The sequence below is a fragment of the Grampus griseus genome, assembly GCF_964374135.1.
Source record: "Grampus griseus genome assembly, chromosome: 9".
In the NCBI taxonomy this organism is placed as follows: Eukaryota; Metazoa; Chordata; class Mammalia; order Artiodactyla; family Delphinidae; genus Grampus; species Grampus griseus.
Window position 1 is genome coordinate 54,223,579 of NC_139003.1, and position 25,553 is coordinate 54,249,131.

Consider the following 25,553-nt stretch of genomic DNA (forward strand, 5'->3'; position numbering starts at 1 on the left):
ATAATAATTTTCTTTGTTGATTCTTCATGGGCCATTGCAGCCAAATGAAAAAAGAAAACGGTAGCTTGCTATCCTGTTTGTAACATAAACTGGAGGTGTGTGTGGGGTGTGTGTGTGTGTGTGTGTGCGCGCGTGCGTGCATCTTTATTAGAATGGGAGAATGGGTTGAGAATGGTTTGAACTCTGAATACCCCTACCTTAATGGCTCTCCTGGGCTGCTTTGTTTTATCCTGCTGTTCCAAACTTCACTTGATTTTGTGAGGCTGTGTTTGAATGGAAAATGCAAGATCTCTGTGGTTAACATTACTTGGCAGTGAGTATTTGGGGACTCTTCAAAGTCTCTTGGTGAATCAGTGGCATGCTTTTTGGTGCATCTCAATTAACTTATTTGGAGATGCTTTTTTCCTGAGAGTGGAAGCTTGACCTCTCTCTCATGATGCTGAATATGTATGTCTCTACTAGAGGAAGGGGAACATTTACAACTCTGCTAGAGAAATGGGAACATCATGCTTTAAACATACCTTTGAACCAGGAAGCTTGAAATGCTGTAAGGTTGAGCGTCGGACTTCATCCTCTTTTCTTTAATCCCAGCTCATGTAATGACTCACTGTGATTGTGGTGCTGTAGTTAGACTTTTAAAACAGAGAATTGTGAATTATTTTTATTTTTGGATGTAGTATAAGATATAGCACATAAGAATTACCCAGAAGATAATAGGTAATCCAAGATAGGGAAAAATGATAATATCATCAAGAAGTATATCCATTTCTTTTCTGCTTGTTTGAAGCATTTTCTATGGGAAAAAAAAGCTACTGAAGATAAAAGTCTATTTGAAGTGGCAACTTGACCTCAGAAGTAGAACATTTGATTTCTCTAGAAATATAAAATGCAGCCTTTCCAAAGACCTCAGTAATATGTTTCCCCACACAAGTGTGCTTGAAAATGGGACTAGAGAAAAACAACACAAAAAAACTCTCCTACTTCTTTTTCGTTACCTTCACACTATCCTTTAATTCCTAGTTCTCAGTGCATATGAGTGTATAGAGATGTATGTTTAGGGATATGAATTGTTGTATGTTACAGCTGAAAACTTATAGAACTAACTAATACAGGAAGCTTCAAATCTCACTATGTGTGAAAAATCAATCTCTAAAAACTTCTCATAATAAGCTACAATTACTTACTTTTTTTTTTGTGGTACGCGGGCCTCTCACTGTTGTGGCCTCTCCCGTTGCGGAGCACAGGCTTCACAGGCTTCAGACGCGCAGGCTCAGCAGCCATGGCTCACGGGCCCAGCCGCTCTGCGGCATGTGGGATCTTCTCGGACCGGGGCGCGAACCTGTGTCCCCTGCATCGGCAGGCAGACTCTCAACCACTGTGCCAGCAGGGAAGCCCTACTTACTTTTTACGAAACTCTCCCATCTCATCAAATAAATACGGCTCTTCTCTGGTAATTTTAGGGGTAGTATAACCAACCACCTTTACATCTATGGGTGTCCTGGGCATCTTTTCTGTGCTTCCTGCCTTTTCTTGATAAGTTAACAATTCTTCCATTCTTTGTCTTTGATAACTTTGCTTATTATTATTTTTTTTTAAAGAAACTTACCTTTGTTTATTATGCATTTTAGTTGTTTGATACTATCTCATTTCTTCTTTGGCTGGTAATCTCCTCAAGGGCTGTATGCATGTGACTTTTTGCTCTCCCCAGAATGGTTCCTTGTAACTGGAGGTATTCCAGAAGAATACTGACACGTGTACAACCCCTTGCCCTAAAACTCTGGAAGGTTAATGTATGAACATGGATGATAAAAGTCTCTCAAATGCAAACAGATATCGGACCAGATAACCACAGTACAATCCAGCTGAGTGAGGGAAGGAGAAGAAGCATCAGTAACTCAGGAAAAGCTTAGGTTGAAGTTTACACACAAAAGATGCTATTGGGGTAGAAACCAGTACAAATTACCTTCTGTTTTGCTTACATCATTGCTACCAAGGAGAGTTTGCTTTAAGCACTGAAGTGCAAAGCAAATATAGGAGCGAATTAAATTATCAAATGTCTTAGGAAGTCTGACAGTACTATGTTTTTCTAAGGAGTTCTGATTTAAGACCTGAGACGACTGTTTCACAGACCTTTAAAGAAATTGGGAGTTGAGATTGTCCCATAATTGTTAGTCATCTTTGAGAAACTATGAAAAATTGTAGAGACATTAGCAGCCTTGAGATGTCCAGATGTTCACAGAAGAAGATGGAAATGGTGTGGCTTCCTCCCTGCATGCCTTTCTCATTTCCCCTCCTCCAGTGGAAAATTTTAGGACAGATTATCACTCAGATTATTTCTGAGTAAATCAAAATAGGAAGAAAAATAATGATCTAGGAGTTCATAAAAAAATTATGTCATACCTAAATAACCTTAATTCCTCTTTCTGATGAGATTGTTAAGCTAGTGAACTGAAACACTGTAGATGCTGGGTATCTGCTTGTTTTTCAAACATGGGTAAATGTTCTGATTATGTTCTGGTAGGTAAGAGAGCCATCGACAGTTGAGTGATACGCTGTTTCTGGTGGTGGATTTAAAACAGGTTGGTAAGAGTGGTAGGGTTTCTTAGTACCTCTGTTACATGGTAAAGGGTTGACTCATTTCACCATGGAGCTCTAACTGTGTGCCACATGCAGATTTTCCAGCACAGTCCAATGATAGAGGCAGAAGGTCAGTGCAGTGGTTTGGGACAGAGGTCTGTGGAGAGGAAGGGCTGAATTAGAGAGTTTGAAAGTGAAAAGGGAAGGAGGGAGGGGGGAAAAGAGAGAGAAAGAGAAGACAGTCAATGAAACCACGTCCCCCAAAGGTGGATGGGGTATGTGTCAAGAGTGTGGTGTCCAAGAGCACTGCCCTGGACCTCATCCTGTTCAGTGTTTCTATCCTACCTCAGAGAAGGACACACAGAAGGATAGTTAGCCAGTGCTTCTCAAAAACAAGATTAGAATTTAGACAGGAGAGGTTTGAGCAGTTGGTTGCTGCTGACAAGTTGGAATCTTATTAGGAATAAATCAAACTCCTGAAATTATGTTTAAAAAGTGAATTATTAGGCCTAGGGCAAGTTAGAGATGGTGTGATTGCGGGGCCCATGAAGAAAACTCAGGGGTTTTAATTGTTGGCAAGATCCATGAGTTAATAGTGTTTTGTGCTGATCACAGGCGAATACATGATGAGGCCAAATGAGTACCAGTCGAGTTTCTGGAATGGGGCAGGGCAGTCTCCCAGTCCACTCAGCACTTATCAGACCACATCTGGTAGTGTGTACACCTTGGCAAGCACATTTCACAAGGGGTTAATCAGCCCCGACTTACCAAAGGCTTGCAACTAGGACTGTGAGGGCGCTCAAAATAGTTGAAAAAATTTGAACGTTTACCGAGAAAAAGGAGACTTCAGTGTTGGAGAGACCAGACAAAGGAAGAAAGACAACGAGCACGTGGTGTCGGAACCTGAAGGCTTATTGAACACAGTGGTTCTCAACCCTGGTTACACTTTACAGTCACTCAGGATGTTTTTAAAAAATACGGATGCTAGGACCCCACACTGCACCAACTAAATCAGGGGTGGAGCCAGGCATGGGTATGTTTTAAAGCTTTCCAGTTGATTTAAAAATGTAGTCAGGGGTGAGAACCTGTACCTTGGTTTCTGTGCAGCCACAGAGGCAGGTGCCAGCTCCAGGCCTTGCCTGATGCACGCAAAGGGCAGCCAAAACAGCAGTCCCTACTCTACCTGCTTCCAGAGGCTGTCAGGATGGAAGCTCCTCTGCCTCCCACCACTGTTTACCACAGGCATGGTATAAAACGCCCTGGTGGTTTATTATCTTTCAGACCTCACCCCCGTATTTCGCACTGTATCTCCTACTCTGTCCTGTCCCCATGTCCTTCAGGCTCTTTTTATGTTGTCTAGATCTAGATCTAGAATACTGTTTTCTGATTTACAAATGCTTACGTGTGTTCGACTTTCTTCGGAGTGTTTACTTCCGCTTTAACAGAAAATTGGCTCTCTCTTGAAGTTATTGCTTCCCTTGAAGTCCTCCAAATGGCTCACAAGTTTTTATGTCTAGCCTAAACTTCTATGTCTAGACTAAGATCCTCCCAAATAGGACTCTTGATTCTCTGTCTAAATCTCTTCTTCTTTAGTTTCCCTTGAGTCAGTACACGTGCCTCCATCCACACAGAAACTAAAGTCAGGACGTTTGGAGTCATCCTTTACCACTTGCCCTATGCCCAATTCAGTTTATCCTGAGTCTCTTGATTCTGTCTTCAGAATATTGTTTTCCTTTTCCCCATTGCTCTTACCAATACCCTGGTACTTTGTGACCACCATCTTTCCCCTGGACCACTGTAGTAGCTGCCTGACCGCCCTCCCTGCTCCCACTATTGTGCTCCTTCAGGCTGTTCTCTACACGATAGTGAGGGAGCTGCAGACACACAATTTAATCATATTATCCCCTTTCTTAAGATTTCCCGGTGATTTTTTTTTAAATCAGTCCTTTCTGTGGCCCTTAAGGGCCTGCATGATCTGGCTCTCCTGTCCCTCTCTGCACGTCCCCCTCTCCTACCCCCTGCCGGTCAACAAGCTCCAGCCACTCTTTCTTTCTTATAGCTTTGTTTAACACATTGTGTTCTCTGCCCCTGGGCTTTTGTACAGGTTGTTCCATCTGCCTGGAATGTTCTTTGCTTACTCTTCTATATTTCTTGTTTCAGCTTAAATGTCACATTTTCAGAGAATCCTTCCCTGTCTAATCTAAAATAGGTTCTTCTTTTTTTTTTTTAATTGAAGTATAGTTGACTTACAATGTTTCGGGTGTACAGCAAAGATATTCAGTTGTACACACGTATATATATTCTTTTTCAGATTCTTTTCCATTATAGGTTATTATAAGATATTGAATATATTTCCCTGTGTTATACAGTAGGTCCTTGTTGGTTATCTATTTTATACATAGTAGTGTGTATATGTTAATGCCAAACTCCTAATTTATCCCTGTCCACCCCCGCTTCCCCTTTGGTAACCATAAGTTTGTTTTCTGTGTCTGTGAGTCTATTTCTGTTTTGTAAATAAGTTCATTAGTATCATTAAAATAGATTCTTTATCTTTTTTATGGCATGCTGTGATTTTCCTTCATTGCATTTATCCCAACTTGTATTGGGTATGTTTTTTAATTTTTAAAGAACTTCTTATGGAGTTTTGATAAACCCCCATCAGTTTCCAACACTGACAACCTGTGTCTAATCTTGTTTCATCTGTATTCATTCCTTCCAATTATTTTGAAGCAAACCCCAAACATCATATTATTTCATTTTATAATTTTTTCTTTAACAGATAAGGCCTCTATTTTAAAACACCGAACCATAATGCCATTATCACATGTAAAAAAATTAACGATTTCTTTATCATCAAATATATAGTCAGTGTTAAACTTTGTTGGAATCAAGATAAAATTGGGTCCATACATTGCAATTAATTGCCATTAGTTCATCTCTCTCTTTTAATCTATGGGTTCTCCCCTCCTTTTTTTCTTGAAATTCATTTGTTGAAGAAACAGGTTCATTTCCCTATGGTTTCCTGTAGTCTGGAGTTTTCTGATTATATCCCAATGGTGTTATTTAACTTGTTCCCTTATCTCCTTGAAATAAGTAGTTAGATTTGGATGTGGTCAGATTCCAGTTGGATTGATTCCATTGAGGGGGATGAATGCTTCCATCAGGGGGCACATAATATCTGGTAGCTTCTTTTTGTGACTTTAGGAAACATTAATGGTGATACTCAAATTCTCTCATTCCCTCTTCATTTGTTACATGCAGTGCATCTATGCAGGGAAGCTTCACTTATGAACTATCTGTTTACACTGAGGTACAGTGTATGCGAAAGTATATGAAAAGGGAAGGTAAATGCTTGACATATTCTCTTTAACAGTTTTTAAACTAATGAGATGGTTCCGTAGTACTCTCCAAATGTGACTCATGAGTTTCTTTTAAAGTCTCATTATAAACTTATTGATTTAAACATATTTAATTCCTTTCAATCACAGGTATTAGTTTAGTGATGCTTAAATTGTCCCGTGTTTGAAGAGCGAGCACCTCCTGTCTCCCTTTGGTGTATGTCAGCCGTCTTTGTAGTTATATGTTTTACGTCTGTCTCCTCGGTGAGACTTAAGTGCAGGGACCATGTCTGGGTTGTTTATTCTTTATGCCAAGCACAAAATCACAGTCTCTCAATTAGTATTTGTTGACTAGGAGGCAGGATATTAAAACTTAATTAAGGACAGGGCTGTCTTGTGGAAGAGCATTTAGTTTAGTCTTGGTGGACTCAGACCTGGAATCAGAGAGTAGAAGTTACAGGAAGCAAATTTTGGCTCAGCGTAAAAAAGGACTAAGTAATTTGGGTATTTTAGAGGGGTTGAGTTCCACCAAAGTCTTGAGGAGCTACTTTGCTCCAGGGAGTGGGAGGACAAAGACAATCAAGCCAGTCAGGATTTTTTTGTCTGTTCAGGAGCTTGAATGATCACTGAGGTTACTTCTACTTTTTAAGGTAATACGACTCTCAAATCCTTTATTGACAGATTTTATTTTTGGAAAGGTACAAGTTTTAAATTATTGAAATGTAATTATTTTATTTTCTCCCATGAACAATATATATTCCTCTAATTTTATGTTTCAAAGTATTATGAGGTTTTACATTTAATAAAACATCATTATCAATATTTTGTCAAATGTACAAACTCATAATAATTGTTGGTTGAGCACACCCTTTTTCTCAGTACATTAAATCATTAGACTTTTTGCATTATTAATCACATCCTAATAAGTAGCCATTATGCTATTCTCTTATAAATCTTTGGATTTTTTTTTAAAGAAATTAATTTAACAGAAATGGCATTAGTCTTTTTCCTCTTCTCTCTGCATTATATTGATAAAGATTAGGGTGAGGCCTTCCCTGGTGGCGTAGTGGTTGAGAGTCCGCCTGCCAATGCAGGAGACGCAGGTTCGTGCCCTGGTCCGGGAAGATCCCACATGCCACGGAGTGGCAGGGCCCGTGAGCCATGGCCGCTGAGCCTGCGCGTCCGGAGCCTGTGCTCCACAACAGGAGAGGCCACAACAGTGAGAGACCCGCGTACCGCAAAAAAAAAAAAATTAGGGTGAGGTGTGATTACTGACAAGTTACCTTGAAATTCTAAATTTACTTTTCCAGAATAAAGTATTGTAGATAACACTTTTAGAATATTTCAGAATATCAGAGGTTAAATAGTATTGAGATGATTTCTCATTTATACCTGAATATAAATTGAATTTAGGTGGAAATAGCAAGGCCATGAATATTTAGTTGTTTTTAATTTTTGAAGTGTGTATGTGAGACAGTATAGTCAGCGTTCCAACAGTGTCCTAAGAGGGAATTAATAAAAGAAGCACTAATGGTAAAACCTTTAAAATGTTTTTAATGACTTTGCCAAAAATTCATAAGTTCAGCTCAAAATATTGTCCTTGACGTACTCCGCCTTGCCATTGTCACTCCCTCAGTAGTAACTACATTTCCTTGTATTGCTTCTAAACCAATACAGTAAGGAAACAAAACCATTGTATCTCCCTGCACTCAGTATTGTTTTCCATAGCAGTTTCTCTTGAGACAAAATCATAATGGAAGAGAGAGGCAGAATATATTAAATTTACCAGAGTATATTAAATTTCTTTTAGGTGTATTGCCTTAATTTCCTTTATGTCCTCTACACGTAATTTCTTCTAGGTGTAAGCACATGAACAGTATTTTCAAAGATGACCTAGATAATATTTGTTATTTTGTTTTATTGTACTAAGTTATCTTATGAATTTGAGGTAACTAATGTGATAGAAAACCTTTAGGCTTTCCTTTGAGGACTGTCTGTAAGGAAATTCTCTTTGTGCATCGTCTTTTGAGCCGGACAAGTTTACCCTAAGTGGCGAGTTTTCCTTTATAGGGTTCACAAAATGTTAAAGTAACAAATGCATGAAAAAATGAGTAGGCTGTGCTCCTTATTCAAAACTTCTCGATCGTGCGTAATCCACACAAGATCATTTTATTATTTACAAACTTAGGGCACATAGATTTGTGGACAGAATTTCTGAAGTTGGCAGAGATTTGGATCTGTGGTTAGGACCGGTTTGAAAGCTGGATCCACTCTAGTGTGGCTTTGCCAGGACAGCCAGCCTCTCCATGTCTGTGCGTGGATAGCTCTGTGCTCGGATGTTCCCCTGGCTTTTCCTCCTGATGCAGTTGACAGCTGTTCCTGTGTGACATGCGGACTAAAGCAGTGTCACTTGTCCTTGGGCCTGAAGTGAGCTTCACAGTGAGGACACGCTGGGGAAGGCAGTGGTTGGAAGAATTAGAAAATAGTAAAGAATCTCTGAAATTAAAACAGCTCCCTAGGTAGCTTAGAATAACTAGACACAAACCTGGCAATATCTCCAATAGAAAGTTCTGTGGTGATATTAACACAATTGAAAGCATTTTTTTTGCTATATTATTTACCTGAATTAATATTTCCATTGCCAATCAAGCCTTGATTACCTTCTATTTATTAGCCTTTGATTTAATTAATAAAACTGTTAAAGAGAAATCTTCAGTGTTTTCCTGTAAACAGCTCTAATTTATTGATTCAATTTGAATTTTGTAATTATTCTAAAGAACTTCAATGTTTGAAGTATGTGTTTTGAATACTTAATAAAATAGTTTAAACCATACAAGGTAGTTATTAGATACCATGTTTATTTTTTCATAGAATAATAGGTATCTTCTTTTGATATCTCTAAAAAAATGACATTTTGTTAGAGTTCGTCACTTAGAATTTGAAGTGTTTCAGTCGGTACTAAAGTTAAAAAAAATATGCCCCAAAGGTAGAATATTAGAAAATGTGTAATGTTATTTTTTCAAAAGGTACCTTTTCCAAAAGTGGAGCCAGTGACTTATGTTTTTTCTAGACTTTATAACTGAGGGATTCAGTAGTTGGTGAGTGTCTAGACATGTAGAGAAAAACTAATTAAGAAAAGAGAGTCACAATGACTCTTAGATTAGAGGCTATTTGATAATCAATATGGTTCTTAATGGGAAACCAATGAAGCAGTTGGAGAAGAGGGAAATACTGGTTACTAGTCTGGGCTCAGATTATTAAAGATAGTGAGGGTTCTGAAACATGTCTGTTGGGTGAAAAAGGTTAATTAACAAAGCATTCTATAAATTCTAAAATCTTAAGGAAATGAAAACTTTCTATATCTTCATGCATCATCAAAAACAAAGAGACTGGGGCTTCCCTGGTGGCGCAGTGGTTGAGAGTCCGCCTGCCGATGCAGGGGACACGGGTTCGTGCCCCGGTCTGGGAAGATCCCACATGTCGCGGAGCGGCTGCCCCGTGAGCCATGGCCATTGAGCCTGCGCGTCCGGAGCCTGCGCTCCGCAACGGGAGAGGCCACAACAGTGAGAGGCCCACATACCGCAAAAAAAAAAAAAAAAAAAAAAAAAAAAACAAAAAAACAAAACAAAAAAAAAAAACAAAGAGACTGAACCTTTAATTTGAAAAAAGAAAACAAATAAACATGAAAGAAGATATTGAAATCTTTTTATAAATTTTATATTTTTGAAATTATTGAAAATAATAATTTTATACTTTATTCTTGAGATACTTATAGGTATGAGGAAAGAAATATCAGTATATTAACATTATTAATATTCAGTCAATAAAGTATTTTGAGGGCTTCCCTGGTGGCGCAGTGGTTGAGAGTCTGCTTGCCGATGCAGGGGACATGGGTTCGTGCCCCGGTCCGGGAAGATCCCACATACCACGGAGCGGCTAGGCCCGTGAACCATGGCCACTGAGCCTGTGCGTCCGGAGCCTGTGCTCCTCAACGGGAGAGGCCACAACAGTGAGAGGCCCACGTACCGCAAAAAAAAAAAAAAAAAAGTATTTTGAGAGTCTACTCTGTGCCAGACAGTTTTAGGCATTGGGCATGTAACAGTTAACAAAACAGAAAAAGAGTTCCTTTTCTGTATTCTCCTGGAGCTAATAATCTAGTATAAATTTTAAGGAATTTTTTAGTTTCATATGATGTAATACATAAAATCTAAATGCCTTTAACTGCTGTGATTATCGTAACTATAAGAAATTGATAGTTGGAGGTTTTAACTCACGGAGAGTTGTGCTTCAGAATCAGGATCCCATTAACTTGGATCTTATTCTTTTATGCAGTTTATCATAGTAAATATGTTCAAAATTTTTTTCACCACAAAAATAATGCACACTAGCCTACGAGATTGCTTAAAGGTATTCCTTCTCTAGTTGCATTTAAAGCATGAGTGCTGGTTCAATTAAAGGCTCTTCTCTTTTCAGTGTATTACAGGGGACTCATAGTTTCATGGTTTCAGAGTGTGTTTTAAGCAGATAGCCTTCCAAAATCACAAATTCCTGTATTCTAGAATTCAGTTCACGGTATGTGCAAGCCAGTGATCTCAAGGGAAAGGGAAAAGCTTTGTGGGAAGAAGTTTGTATGTGTTTTTTATGGGTGAGGGGAGAATATCGATAAATGAAGGCAAAATTCCAAGCAGTTTCTGGAATCAGTTCCTGCCTCCTCAGGGAGCCAGTGACGAGCTCAGCTGGGCTGAGAAAATCTGTGCAGATGTGAGTACTGACTGCATCCCAGCCCCAAGCCCTGCCAGAGGCCTCCCTTAGTCATAAAGGGCAAAATGGCCAGCACAAGTCACACTCACCAGTTGAACCCCATGTGAATATTAATTTTTTGCTTGCACCTGGGTACCTAGAGCATAATCAGGATTAGAAGAAAATCAAGGTGATGTACTCCGGAGAGGAGAGTTGCAGAGCAGAAAAGCGGCAGGCCTGTCCTCCCAGCTGAGAGACACAAGGGAAAATAAACATGACTCCTAGCCTTGAGGAGACGGCACATTGTGGAGCGTTATAACTGGATGTCCTTTGACTACTGTAACCAATACTATATTTCAACAATCCGTTTGATGAGGGATACCACTAGGATGGTTGAGCTGTGATGATTCCCTTGACCTTTGTGCCTGTGGCAGTTTTTTTTTTTTTTTTTTTTAATCGAAAACAGACCAATTGGTTGCAGTTCTTTACAAAGAGACATTCAAATTCTTTATTTCAGACTCAGGCACTGGATTCTCTGGGCCACACGAGCTCTCCTTTGCTTATTCCATAGCCTCTAAAGATTTTTGGTTGCAATTTAAATTGCAGTAAGAAACCATTTTTCACCTATCAGATTGGCAAAATCAATGGTTGATAACATAGTATATACTGGTAAAGGGGAAACAGGAGCTCCTATCCTCTATAGGTTGTATAAATTGGTACAGCCTGTACGTAGGATAATTTCTCAGTGTCATCAGAGTTAGAATTTAGAGATACACATTTTTTTTTTTTTGCCTGTCCACACCCTACTTTTTTTTTTTTTTCCCAACATCTTTATTGGAGTATAATTGCTTTACAATGGTGTGTTAGTTTCTACTTGATAACAAAGTGAATCAGCTATACATATACATATATCCCCATATCTCTTCCCTCTTGTGTCTCCCTCCCTCCCACCGTCCCTATCCCACCCCTCTAGGTGGTCACAAAGCACTGAGCTGATCTCCCTGTGCTATGCGGCTGCTTTCCACTAGCTATCTATTTTATATTTGGTAGTGTATATATGTACATGCTACTCTCTCACTTCGTCCCAGCTTACCCTTCCTCCTCCTCGTGTCCTCAAGTCCATTCTCTAGTAGGTCTGCGACTTTATTCCTGTCCTGCCCCTAGGTTCTTCGTGACCTTTTTTTTTTGTTTTTAGATTCCATATATATGTGTTAGCATACGATATTTGTTTTTCTCTTTCTGACTCACTTCACTCTGTATGACAGACTCTAGGTCCATCCACATTTTACTTTTAGGAATTTGTCTTACAGATGTATTTTTACATGGATGAAATTATGTCCAAGAATATTTATTATATCATTGTTTTATGGCCAAAAATTGGGAACCTGCTAAATGCCTATCAGTAGAGGACTGGCGTTAAATTAAGCATACTACACTCATACAAAGGAACACCCTGTGGTCTTTGAAAAGCAAGAGACAATTTTCTATGAATTTATGAGGAAGTCACCAAAGTATATCGAGTGATAAAAATAATATACACTGTACCCTGTATGCCATATTACCATTTGTGTGTGTGTGTGTGTTAAGTATATATGTTAAGCTAAGTTACCTCTCTGAGGTAAGTGGTGACCTCAGAGGGTGGGAACTGGGTGTGGCGGGGAAATTTACTTTTCATTAAATGCTTTGTGTTTCTTTTACTTATTTTAATTAAGGAAGTATGTTGGTAAGCCTAGTCAAGGTAGAAAGTAGAGCAGTCAACTAGAAGACCAATATAGATAATCATGTCCTTATTTTATTAACAGCATAGATTGGATAAAAAGTTATCTGCCTAGCGTAATCTTACTTTTAATTAGAGCTGATACACATTTGGAATGTGTCTAGAAGAAACATCTGCTTTGGATAGGTCTTGTGTAATTTTGTAATATTAAAATATTCTTAACTTTTATTTTGATGATATACTGCATTATAAAACACAGTCAGACTAATGTAATTTTAGGAGGCTCTAGTAAAAAAAGAATAGTGAAAAAGGGAGGAATGGGTGATGTTGAGAGAGAGACAGACAGAGACAGACAGAGAAAGAAGAGGGAAGAGAGAAGGAAGAAGACTAAGTGTCAGGTTTCCGTCCTTGGGGATTGAATGACTTCAACTTAAGACTGAAGATAAAGACATTTCAGCAAAAGAAACAGAGGCGCTATTGGAGAAACAAAGGGAGGGTGTTATTTTGACGACTTGAGTTTTAATTAATCTGTGAATAATTGATCGAACATGGTGTTTTTGTTAAGCACTAGTTTCATTTTGGAAAGAACATAGAGTGAATCACAGAAAACTTCAGTTAAATCTTGGACTATGCAAGTGCGAATATTTAAAATGTGAATATTTAAAGTGTGAATATTTATGATGATGATACAGGATTCCCAGCCTTACTGAAATTAATCTTGTTGTGGTGGCATAATTGAGTCCTGACATTTTCAGTGCAAAAATGCATAAAATATAAATTGTAAGGAAGACAATTAGAACCATAACGGGAACATATTTTCACGGATTTGCTTCTCATCTTTTGTTTTGTTTCTCCAGGGTAAATGGGAAGTTGGTAGCCCTGAAGGTGATCAGGCTGCAAGAAGAAGAAGGTACACCTTTCACAGCTATCAGGGAAGGTAGGGATTTTCTCTTGTTATCTTTGCTTTTGTGTTTGCATGATGCCCATAGCTGTTTAACTATTATGCACCTCTGAATATGCTGCGTTTCTTAGTTATATTTCTAATTGGAATGTGTAAACTGAAATTTAAAAATCAGTACCTCTTACGATCATAGCAATTCATGTTAAATAAAATAAAACTATCCTGCTATATACTCAGGTGTGGAGAAAAAAAACTGCTGTGCATTGATGGTGAGACTGTCACTAACTGAGGAATCTTACATGTCTGATTTTGTTTGCAGAGCTCCACGCACATATTAATCTAGAGTTACTCTATATTCATGACTTTTAAGGAAAGTTCTTAAAAATGAGGGGATTATGCTACCTTATTAGTCTTTTGTATTTCTTCTTTCTTGATTTTTGTTCCTGTTCTTTAATATATTTTCTATTGGTTTTTCTTACTGATTTATAGATGCTCTTTATATATCAGCATCATGTATGTTGTAATATTTTCTTCCATTCTGTCATTTTTCTAAAAAGTCTTTTTAACGGTTATTTGATACATATAAATTTAAAATTTTTATGCGATGAAATTGCTCTGTCTTTTGCTTTATTACTTCCTGCATAGTTTCTCTACTTCAAGAGAATGAAATACCTTCTTTTATTAGTGGGATCTTTTCAGTTCACTTTCAGAAATTTTAGTATTAATAGCTTCACCTCTACTACATTTTTAAAAGTACAAGTCTTGAAATAAGACTTCAGTTTATTTTTGCATTGAAGGAACCACAGTTACTTTTCTGCTGATCCACAGCAAGATAAATAACAGAGATTTACTTAAATAGTATTGTTAAGATATTGATGAACTAAATGTAGTCTGTCACTGGTCTGATTTGTTTCCCTGACCAGGGATTGAATCTGGACCACAGCAGTGGAAGCCTGGTATTCTAACCACTAGGCCACCAGGGAACTCCCAAGAAGTCTACTTTCTGTTTCACTTTCTCACCTTTCATTCTCCTTTTCATACCACTTCAGTTTAGTTTCTATTATTCCTGTTTAGCTAACACCAGATTTGCCAATTGGGTAGCTTTTCTCTCTCTCTCGTGTTGTCTCCTTCTCTAAATATTATGGAGTTTTAGGACAGGGAAGGGGCCTTCTTTTCTCTAATCAGCACTCTTTCCCATGTGATTTTATTCATGAATTAAATAGCAGCTATAACATGATGACCTACACATGCCTCTCTTTAGCTAAGACCCTGTCTTTGTTTCCATTCTCACACATCCTTCTGCCTACCTGGCATTTCCTCTTGAATCCAGTAATATATAAAAATGATAATATATCACTCTCAAGTGAGGTTTATTCCAGGAATAAAATATTTGTATTTGGTCTGATGGGACTGGAAACCACTGGCTGAGATGGAGCAGTGGGTTCCCATTGAGCTGTGAATTTGATTATGGTAGACCCTCAATGTTAAAGAGTAGGAGAGGGGCAAAGAGTTGCTGGGCCAAGAGAGAAGCAGAAGGAAAATGATACTGGGCAGCAGGCATGCTCCTTAGCATGTGGGGTGTGCACTAGAATTAACCAGCCTAACCTTGTTAATGGTGCCTTCCCAGATTCAAGGTTAAGAGGAAGTTCCTAATGATATTAGAGCATCCGGCTTTGACAGTTGGGTCCATCAGTGGGAAGCTCAAGGGAAGAAGCAAGTAGGGTTATATTAAAGTTTTTGATGATCTGTTTGTTCATACTGGCTGGGTATGAGGCAAGGCCCTTGGGCACATGGTAAACCTTGAGATAAGCTTAGGAGCCGGGCCCCGGGGCTGCGGGTCGGGTCGTGTCATAGAATGCAGGGCTCTGTAGGTGGGACCTGGTTCTGTGGGTTAGAGAGCCTCTGAAGACTTTTGAGCTGAGTGTATAGGAGGATAAATCTGATATTAGGATGTGATATAGATTAGATAAGGAGGAAGCCAGAAGCTGATAAATCAGTCATTCAGAGCAGTGCAGATTTGAAATCATGAGGATTTATTAGAAAGCAGTGACAAAAAATGATGTTGCTGAGAAAGAAATGCCAAACCTAGGTGAATTATTAGTTATAGGCAATTTGAGAGGGAAATATCAATGGTTTTGAGTTTGAATGAGTAAAAACAATGGTGCCAGAGAGAGAAATAGTTTTTGATTGCATGGAGAATTGCTTTTAATACTTTGCAGTTTGAAAGGGCTATTATCCAATTTAACCTTCACATTAGCCTTTTGAAGGTTCTTTTTTGGGGGGTGTAGAATTTATATTGTTTGTGAATTCGTATTACTAATATGGAATTGAGGCTCAGAGAGGTTAGATGACTTGTCCAAGGACTTGAATCTTGGACCTAGACTTTCTTAGATTATAAAACAGTGTCCATACTAACTTTGTGGAGTAGTTGATTGGGGTTTTACACATTGGGGCTTGAGTTCATGAGACATCTATACAAAAATGTCTTTCTGTGATGTGGAAGTGTAGCTCACAAGAGGCCAGCATAAACAGTATATGTTAACATGGTCTTTAACAAGTTGAACAAGTGGTAAGATTTTTATGGGAGAGAACTTTGAGTGAAAACAGAGCGCTAAATTGCAAGACAGTGTAGTGAGTTAGAAAGCCTCATATTAGAGTCTGGAAAGCTGGGTTTTGATCCTGACTGTTTTTCATCACCATGCTAGTTTGCTAGGGCTGCCATAACACAGTACCACAGACTGAGTGGCTCAAACAGCATCTCATGGTTCCGGAGGCTAGAAGTCCGAGGTCAAGGTGTCAGGGCCCACCTTCTGATGGCCATGAAGAAAGGATTTGTTTCAAGCCTTTCTTGGTGAATAGATGGCTGTCTTTTCCCTGTGTCTTCACATCATCTTCTCTCTGTGCCTTTGTCCAAATTTCCTTTTCTTATAAGGACACCAGTCATATTGGATTAGGGTCCAATGACCTCACTTAATTACCTCTGAAAAAAATTCGATTTCAAATACCATCATATCCTGAGGTGGTGGAGTTAGGACTTCAACATATGCATTTTGGGAGACACAATTCAATCTGTAACATCACCTAATGATGGGAACACAGGAGTTGGTTTGTGCCATCAGGAACCATCTACCTCTGCATTATGGTTTTGATTTCCCAAGGAGTCTTTAAACTTAGAGTTCTGAATGCTCTGGAGATGAATGGTACAAGAATTGTTGAGGCCTGAAGGAACTGATCACAACAAGACATTGTATTTTCCTTTGAATAAAATATTTTACGTTTTCCTAATAAAATTTGACTTCCGAGTGATTTTTAACGGAGATAAATGACCAAATAGTAAGAAGAAGAAACTCTGGGCAGTTTTGGTTATTTGTTGCTCTCTTGCCTTTCATAAGTCTTATTTTTCTGCTATTTATGTGTGGAAGCAAAAGCTAGCACCGTTGCTCACTCTCTTTTGCTATTATTAATACTAGAAATCCATGCACAATAACTCCTCTGTGTACCTAGTGGTAGAACTTGAAATATTTAGGATGAGGGTGGTAGATGCTTGGGATATATTCATTTTTACATTTTTTACATTGATGAGGGAGTGGCATGGCTTGTTTAATTGAGAGGAAGCACTTTAATTTGAGTTTGCCTTTTTTCTGCTGCTTGGTCAGTTTCCTCATTCACAAAACGTCAATAGAAGGAAGATTTCAAAGTAGGAAAGCACTGTGCATAGTAAAGTAGCTTTCAAGTGGCTGCTTGCCACTTCTAACCTTTCCTGGGAATTCAGATGTTAACACATAATTTCCACCTAAAGTAGAAACACTTGTAAGCAACCCTAATCTTACCAGCTTTATGTCCAAAGATGGACTTTGAATTTTATCTTATAGAACTAGAGTGCTTAATGGCTTAATTCAGGTTCAGGTGCTTTGAAACTTGTTCTGTCTTTGATGGGAGCTTAGAGAAATTAAGTAGCCATGCTGAGGCCAGCTTTTCTATTTTAACTTAAAATCTTTATATGATATCATCATGGTTTTTGATGGTACTGATAAAGAGTCAGGAGATACAAGAAAGGTTTGAAAGGAAGTAGATGAAATGTCTTAGGATACAAGAAAGGTAGCAGTTACAGGAAGGGAAAGATAGTAAGTTCAATCTCAACATGTTAAGTTTGAGGTTGGACGTTCATGTGGCAATTGTTCATATGGTGTGCAATACAGATAATAGGCCAGTTGTACGTAAATTGGGGACCTTACTTGGCACTTCCAAGTACATGATCTCATTCAATCTTTCAACATTGTGAGAAAGGTTGATGTTACTATCTTCATGTTAATAATTATGAAGCTGGGATCTAAAGAAATTTTTGTCCAAAGTCACACAAATAATTATGTGGTAGGTATGGAGTTCAGCTTGCGTCTTCTACCTAGTACAGTGACACATGCTAGCCATTCAGTATGTGTTGAATGAATAAGTGAATGAATGAGTGAATAAATTCCAAATCCTTACTTTTTATTCTACTATACTGCATTACTGTTGACACAGAAACCTGTACGATCAAAATTGTATATAGAGACTTTCCGGCTGTTAAGAAGCAGACAGGTGAAGTTGGGAAAGCACCATACAGCAAAATTCTGAGTCTTGATGAAGACTGTGCAACTAGCTATGTGATGGTGAGCAAGTCACTTAACATATTTTGTCTTTAGTTTCTTTCTCTTGGAAATGGAGGGGTTGGACTATATGATCTTATATCTTCATGATTAAAATAATAGTACCAGCGTGGATCTTCTCCTGGATAAAGGATCTATAATTGTATCATCAGTATTCCTCATCCACACCTGCTGTATGTAGTGTGATGCACATTACTGTGCTTAGAATATTTCTTTTAAACTTTCTAATAATAACCCTTTATGTCTGTCACTGAAAAAATTAACATGAATTGCTTCAGAGCATTTAACAATTGACAAAAATTTTTTAAGTGGAAGATAAAAATCTATGAGTCTAGACTTTGATTGTAAGTAAGCTTATGTAAATTGCCAAAATTGTTATTCTTTGTAAGTCTGAGTAATTTGATGGGTGTCTGCCAATTGATATCAACAAAAAATTTCCAAGCTCTCAGATCATGTGACTTTAAAAACTATAAAAATCATGTATTTTCTTTTTCATGTTTTTAATTTTAAAGGATAACGTTTTTTTAATGAAATAACTTATTTCTTGTCTGCTTTAAATTTGTAAAAAATTTTATATTATGTCTTATTTTATTTGGAAATACAGTTTCCAACTTATATTTGAAAACGTATTTTATTGGAAATATAAATTAAGCTCTGATACATTTATATTTAAAACACATTTAGAAGAACTATGTAACTAGTTCTAATTTGAAGGCATTTATAACTGGCTAAAAATCTTTATAGACTTTTTTGGTACCTGTCATGCTAATAACATTTTAAAGATGCTACCTCATTTAATTCCCACAATAATCCTGTGTTAAATATAGATATTAGTATCTCCATATTACCGATGAGATAATTGAAGCCTAGTATCCTGTGTTACACAGTTTACTAGGAAACAGCTAAGTTAGGGTTTTAACTGGGGTCTTTTAAGTGAAGAGTTTGTTTCAAAGGTGATACCTTCCTCCCTTCAAAATTTCTTGGCTAATTTTTAAAAAGTGATGGGAATCCATAATCTACATATCAACTGCTTGTCATGATAGTAATTATCATAGCTACTATCAGTTGCTTTATAAAAATACAATCCATTGGTATACCTTTGTTACTTCTCAGTATTTGAGAAACTGTTATACTGTTTTGCTGCTTAAGCTATGTTCTATCTAGTGACTTAGAAATAGTCAAAAGATGGCAAACTTTAAACAGTAATTAATTCATGACCACTGACAGGATTTAGTATTATTTACCTTTGAGCTGTAATTTAAGATAAATTTCCTGAATGTTGAAGGAACTTTAAAGGATGACAGAAAACAAGGAGACTTTTTTTTCTTTTTTTTTTTAAATTTATTTATCTGTTATTTTTAAATTTTATTTTTGGCTGCATCGAGTCTTCGTTGCTGCACGTGGGCTTCCTCTAGTTGTGACGAGCAGGGGCTACTCGTCCTGTGGTGTGCGGGCTTCTCATTACAGTGGCTTCTCCTGTTGCAGAGTGTGGGTTCTAGGTACGCGGGCTTCAGTAGTTGTGGCCCACGGCTCAGTAGTTGTGGCCCACGGGTTTAGTTGCTCTGCGGCATGTGGGATCTTCCTGGACCAGGACTCGAACCCGTGTCCCCTGCATTGGCAAGCAGATTCTCAACCACTGCGCCACCAGGGAAGCCCAAGGAGACTTTTTAATATTCATTAAAAAAAATTGATAGGTCATGTATATTAGAAAGGAATTTGACAGTACCAGAAAGAGAGGATAGAGAAAGGAGCAAAAACATATTTGAAGAAATAATTGCCCAAACTTACTAAAGTTATTGAAAAATATGATTAATCTGTTATCCAAGAAGATAAATGAACCAAAATTAGGAGAAACATAAAGAGACCCATACCTAGACCCATCATTGTCCAACTGTTGGAAGACAAAGACAAAAAGAAAATCTTGAAAGCAACAGGAATAAAGCAACTCATTACGTGCAGGAGAAAAAAATACGTTTAAGATCTAATCTCCCATCCAGACCAGTGGAGGCAAGAAAGCAATGTAATGACATATTTAAAATGTTCAAAGACAAGACAAAAAGCCTGTCAACCAAAAATTCTGTATCCAGCAAAACTGTCCTTCAAAAATGAAGGCTAAAGACATTTTCAGATCAGCCACAAATTGGGAGAAAATATTTCCAAATAATATATCTGATAAAAGATTTATCTCCAAAATACATAAAATATATAAAGAGGTCCAAAACTCAATAATTAGAAAACTCCCCCAAATTTTTTAAATGGATGATTTGAATAGATATTTCACCAAAGAAGATATACCAGTGGCTGATTAGCCCATGAAATAAAGCTCAAAGTTGTTAGTCATAAACAAAATGAAAATTAAAACCACAGTGTGATGTGACTGTACACCTAATCCAATGGCTGTAATAGAAAAGACAGATAATACCAAATATTGCAAAAATGTGGAGTAACTGGAACCCTCATATATTGCTAGTGGGAATATCAAGTGGTATACTCACTTTGGAAAACATGTTGACAGCTTTTTATTTTTTAAATAAATTTATTTTATTTTTGGCTGCGTTGGGTCTTCATTGCTGCTAGTGGGCTTTCTCTAGTTGCGGCAAGCAGGCTTCTCATTGTGGTGGCTTCTCTTGTTGCAGAGCACCGGCTCTAGGCATGCGGGCTTCAGTAGTTGTGGCTCACAGGCTCTGGAGTGCAGGCCCAATAGTTGTGGCTCACGGGCTTAGTTGCTTCGCAGCATGTGGGATCTTCCCGGGCCAGGGCTCGAACCCGTGTCCCCTGCATTGGCAGACGGATTCTTAACCACTGTGCCACCAGGGAAGCCCTTGACAGCTTTTTTAAAGGTGGAATATTAAATTACCATATGACCCAGCATTTTTACTCCCGGAAATCTATCCAGGAGAAAGAAAAACACTTCCACACAAAGACACGTACACATGAATGTTTCTAATGTTACTATGCAGAATAGGCAAAATCAAGAAACAACCTAAATGTCCATCAACTGTTGAACTGATACACAAAATGTCAAACATTCATATAGCAATAAAAAGGAGCTACCTACTGATAATATGCTTCAACATGTTTGAACCTTGAGGGACATCCCTGGTGGTCCAGTGGTTAAAACTTCGCCTTCCAATGCAGGGGACACAGGTTCCATCCCTGGTCAGGAAACTAAGATCCCACATACTGCGAGGCAACTAAGTCTGTGCACCGCAACTACTGAGCCTGCATACTCTGGAGCCCACGCCACGACTAGAGAGAAGTCCGCGCACCGCAACAAAGAGCCTGCATGCCGAAACTGAGACCCGATGCGGCCAAAAATAAAAATAAATAAATAAATATTTTTAAAAAACCAACCAAACACGTTTGAACCTTGAAAACATTTATGCTCAGTTATATAAGCCTGGTTGTATATACATAAAATTCCCAGAAAAGGCAAATCTATAAAGACAGCAGATCAGTGGTTGCCTGGGGCTGGGTTTGGAAGAGGGGACTGACTGCAAACTGTCACCACTGTCTGGTGAGACAAAATTGTTCCAGTACTGGATTTTGATTATGGCTGGACAAATCTGAGATATGGTAATGGCTACAGAGCCCTACAGATTTACTAAAAGTCATTTTATTTTATATTTACAGTGGGTATCTTTTATGGTTTATATTATACCTCAAATAAATGTTTTCCTAATTCTATTGAAATGTATATTTATACACTTAGCTAAAAAATAGAAGAAAATTAATATAACACTAGTGTTGATTAAATCTTTAATTATTAATTAATAATAAGTTAATCATTAAATTGTTAAATCTAGAAAATCTTTATTCCTCTTTATCCCAACTTCTCTAAACTCTGTTATTTTTACTATCAGAAATAAAACTTATTTTGTTGAATATAAAAACTGACACCTCCTATTCTCAAAGATCTTAAAATTGATTAGTGGAGAAAGATAAATACATTATCAGTTGAATTATAGGATCTAATTATAAATGTTTATAGAGGGGAAAGAGTGAGAGGGAAACTGTTGATATGTCAAAGAGCCTTTAAATTAATGATGGAAGAGGTGGTGCCTGAGTGATGTTGTTCAGACAGTCACAAGGAAGATTTTGAGGGTCTTCTGTTGGTGTTACCCAGCCTGTCCTGTCATTACAAGAAACATGGGCCACTTCTACATCAGAACTTAAAAAAAAAATTACTCCTACTCACGTGCCAGAAATTGTCTTCTAGTTAACAGTGTTGACATCAGTGATGTTGGATGTTTCGTTATTCCAGGAAGGCAGAGGGTGAGGGATAGGAGCTGTCTCTGTGTGCTGAACTGAGCTGCCCTAAGCACATGGAAGAAAGAAAGAGACAGCCTATAGAGCTGTGCTAAAGAACCTTTGAAGCCATGTGTCATTGCTGTCAGTTTTTGACAAATAGCTTTAATCACAACACACTATTTGTTCAGTGAGATAAAATAACCCAACAGAAGCAAAAAATCGTTGTATAATTTATGCAGCCAAGAAACTGATTGTAAATGGCGATCGACAGGTTGAACTTTTATGACTCCATAGTGGAGAAGCAGCCAGAGCAGCTATATATTGGAGGAAGGAATGTCCTTTACCCTTTTCAAGCCTGAGTCCTCCCGATCCCTCCCCAACTCTGCTCTGACCATCTTTTAAGACCTTTTTTTTTTTTTTTTTTGGCGGTACGGCTCCGGACGCACAGGCTCAGCGGCCATGGCTCACGGGCCCAGCCGCTCTGCGGCATGTGGGATCTTCCCGGACTGGGGCACGAAGCCGTGTCCCCCGCATCGGCAGGCGGACTCTCAACCACTGTGCCACCAGGGAAACCCTAAGACTTTATTTAAGTCCTATCTTTTCCCTGAAACTTTTTTGGCTTTCACAGAAATAATCTTTTTCCTTTTCTGCTCTTTTTGCTTGCTCTGCTTTTGTTGTTGTTGTTTTCTCCTTTATAAACTTATCTCTTAGCACTTTCTGCATTATACTTTATGATGTGCTCAGTTGTGTTCAGTTGTAAACTATTGATAACCTCTGGAGCCTTTGTATTCTGAGGGTTGTGGTATGAAGCCAGCATTGACTAGTCATGTCCCAGCTCTTTCTCTGCTGCCACCAAAATGGAACTAACCAAGAGTCCAGTTAGTGTTTGAATGGAATTTAAACAGTAATGAAAAGGACCATAGTGGTTTCTGGATTAAAAAGAAAGAGAGCTCTGGTGTGGACATGGAAGAGATTTGGGCTGAGCTTAAATTATAGTGTCGTAGTTGGTTTGGGCCGCTATAACAAAATACAGAGCCTGCATAGCTCATAAACAGCAGAAATTTATTGCTTACATTTCTGGAGGCTGGAAGTCCCAGATCAGGGTGGCAGGATGGTTGGGTGAAGGCCCTCTTCCAGGTCGAGACTTTGCACTGTATCCGCATGTGGTGGAATTGGCTAGAGAGCTCTGTGGAAGCTCTTTTTAAAGAACATTAATCCCAATTCCCTGGCAGTCCAGTGGTTAGGATTCTGGGCTTCCACTGCAGGGGGCACGAGTTTGATCTTTGGTGAACTAAGATTCTGCGTGCCGTGTGGCACAGCCAAAAAATTAAAAAAAAAATTAAAGAACATTAATCCCATTCATGAGGGCAACAACACCCTCATGACCTAACCACCTCCCAAAGGCCTCACCTACTAGTACTATCGGCTTTGGGGATTAGGACTACAAAATATGAATTTGTTAGGGGTGGAGGAGGTACAAACATTTAGACCATAGCAGATAGGTAGGATTCATGTAAGGAGAAATGAACAGAGAAAGCATGCCCGCTAGTGTAGCTGACTAAGGTAAATATCACTTCTTCCCCTCCACCTCAATCCCATCACCAGTTTGACAGCCATTGAGGAAGTAAATCTCTTGACAGTGGGGTGTGTAGGTAGTTCCTAAATGTTTTCTTATGAAAAGTCTAGCTGTTCCTGTGTTCTTTGATAGTCTACTAAAAAGATAATTTGGATATTGTTCTGGAAACTTCTGGGTTTTTTTTTTCTTAACTTTTTGTTGTTGTTACTGTAATATTTGTTACTATGTGTTTCATTGTTGACCCTGAATCATTAATGTGGCTGGGGCATCTGGGATAATTGGTGAGGAAAAAACCAAGAGACCCAGGGATCTGCAAGAGAATGCCATGAAGCCTGAGAAAGGGGAGCTAGAACAAGATACTGAAAAGGAAGAATGTGTCCAGTTGAGGGGGATTAATAAGGAGCTAAGAACAATTTGAGTGTCTTAGAGTGAGTTTGAGGTTGACAGAACCATTTATAGAAACAGGAAGCCAGAGGTGGCAGCAGTTTTATGGTCAGAGGGGTTGAATAGATGTTACATATGCTGAACTTGAGGTGATAGCCATTTATACCAGTTAGAAATCACCAAACCATAGGATTTTAGAGCTGAGAAGAATTTTAGTGACCATGTCATCTGGTTCCTTCATTTTACAAAAGAACAAACTGCGTCCTAGAGAGTTCAGTAGGTAGTTTGAACTACCAGGATCAGGAGAGCTAGGCCTTGAGTGAAAGTCATGTTGAATCATCATTGTAGAGAAGATGGTCGGAGATCTGGCGGTGAATCACATCTTGAAAATGCAGCCCTCACCACAGATTATAACTGATCTCAGTGGGAAGTGCCAAAAAGATACATCATTTTGGTTTTTCTCTATTTCTCATTTTCTTCTGACATTTTGGAATGTGGTAGAACTCTTCAGAAGACCCATCAAATAATTCCTATTTTAATTTTTATAAAAGCAGATTAATACCATATGTGGAGAAAATGTACCATACAGTTTATTGTGGGAAAAGTTTAGAAGTAGAAAGTTAAAGGAAATTTTAGTGTAGGACATTTGTATTTTTGGATACATGCCATCTCAGTCAAGTCCCTGAGTATACTCACAAGAATTGAATTGATAATAGCACTTTTTAAAAGTGGTAACAATTTGTACAGGGCCCAAGAAAAAGAATTAAAGGAAATAATAAGCAAGAAATTGGCAGTGGTTCTGTTGTCTGTGAGCTGATACTTCTTCCTTCTGTCCTGAAGTTTAGGGCTAGTATGGGCAGGAACCAGCAGCAGCGGTCAGTTTTAATGATGACAACTTGGTTTCACAGAAGTACTTACGATTATAAAATTTTCTTGTTGAAGGCCAGGATTAATTTTTCTGGAGGGGCATTTTTTTTTTCCTGGAGATTTGAGGCAGTTTCCATGATGAGCAGCAGATTTTTGGGTTTGTTTATTTAAGATGACCTGGGTAGTATTTTAAAAATTCTAAATGCATAATACGCATTTAATAAACAGTTGTCTATTACATGACTTTCTAAGTGCCTTTAAACTTGTTTTTTTAAATTTATTTATTTTTTGTTGTTGCGTTGGGTCTTCGTTGCTGTGCACCAGCTTTCTATAGTTGTGGCACGCGGGGGCCACTCTTCATTGCGGTGCGCGGGCCTCTCACTGCGGTGGCTTCTCCTGTTGTGGACCACGGGCTCCAGGCGCACGGGCTCAGTAGTTGTGGCACAAAGGCTTAGTTGCTCCGCGGCATATGGGATCTTCCCAGACCAGGGCTCGAACCCACGTCCCCTGCATTGGCAGGTGGATTCTTAAGCACTGCGCCACCAGGGAAACCCCT

The 25,553-nt window shown here is 38.5% G+C and overlaps 1 protein-coding gene across 1 annotated transcript in view; it reads left to right on the forward strand.

The window, feature by feature from the left end:
• CDK14 (cyclin dependent kinase 14) overlaps positions 1-25,553 on the forward strand; it is a 583,384-nt gene that overhangs the window by 188,235 nt on the left and 369,596 nt on the right. The window contains exon 5 of the mRNA XM_082661962.1: positions 13,230-13,309. Within this exon, the coding sequence (XP_082518088.1) occupies positions 13,230-13,309 (80 nt within the window). The remainder of the gene's footprint in view (positions 1-13,229; positions 13,310-25,553) is intronic.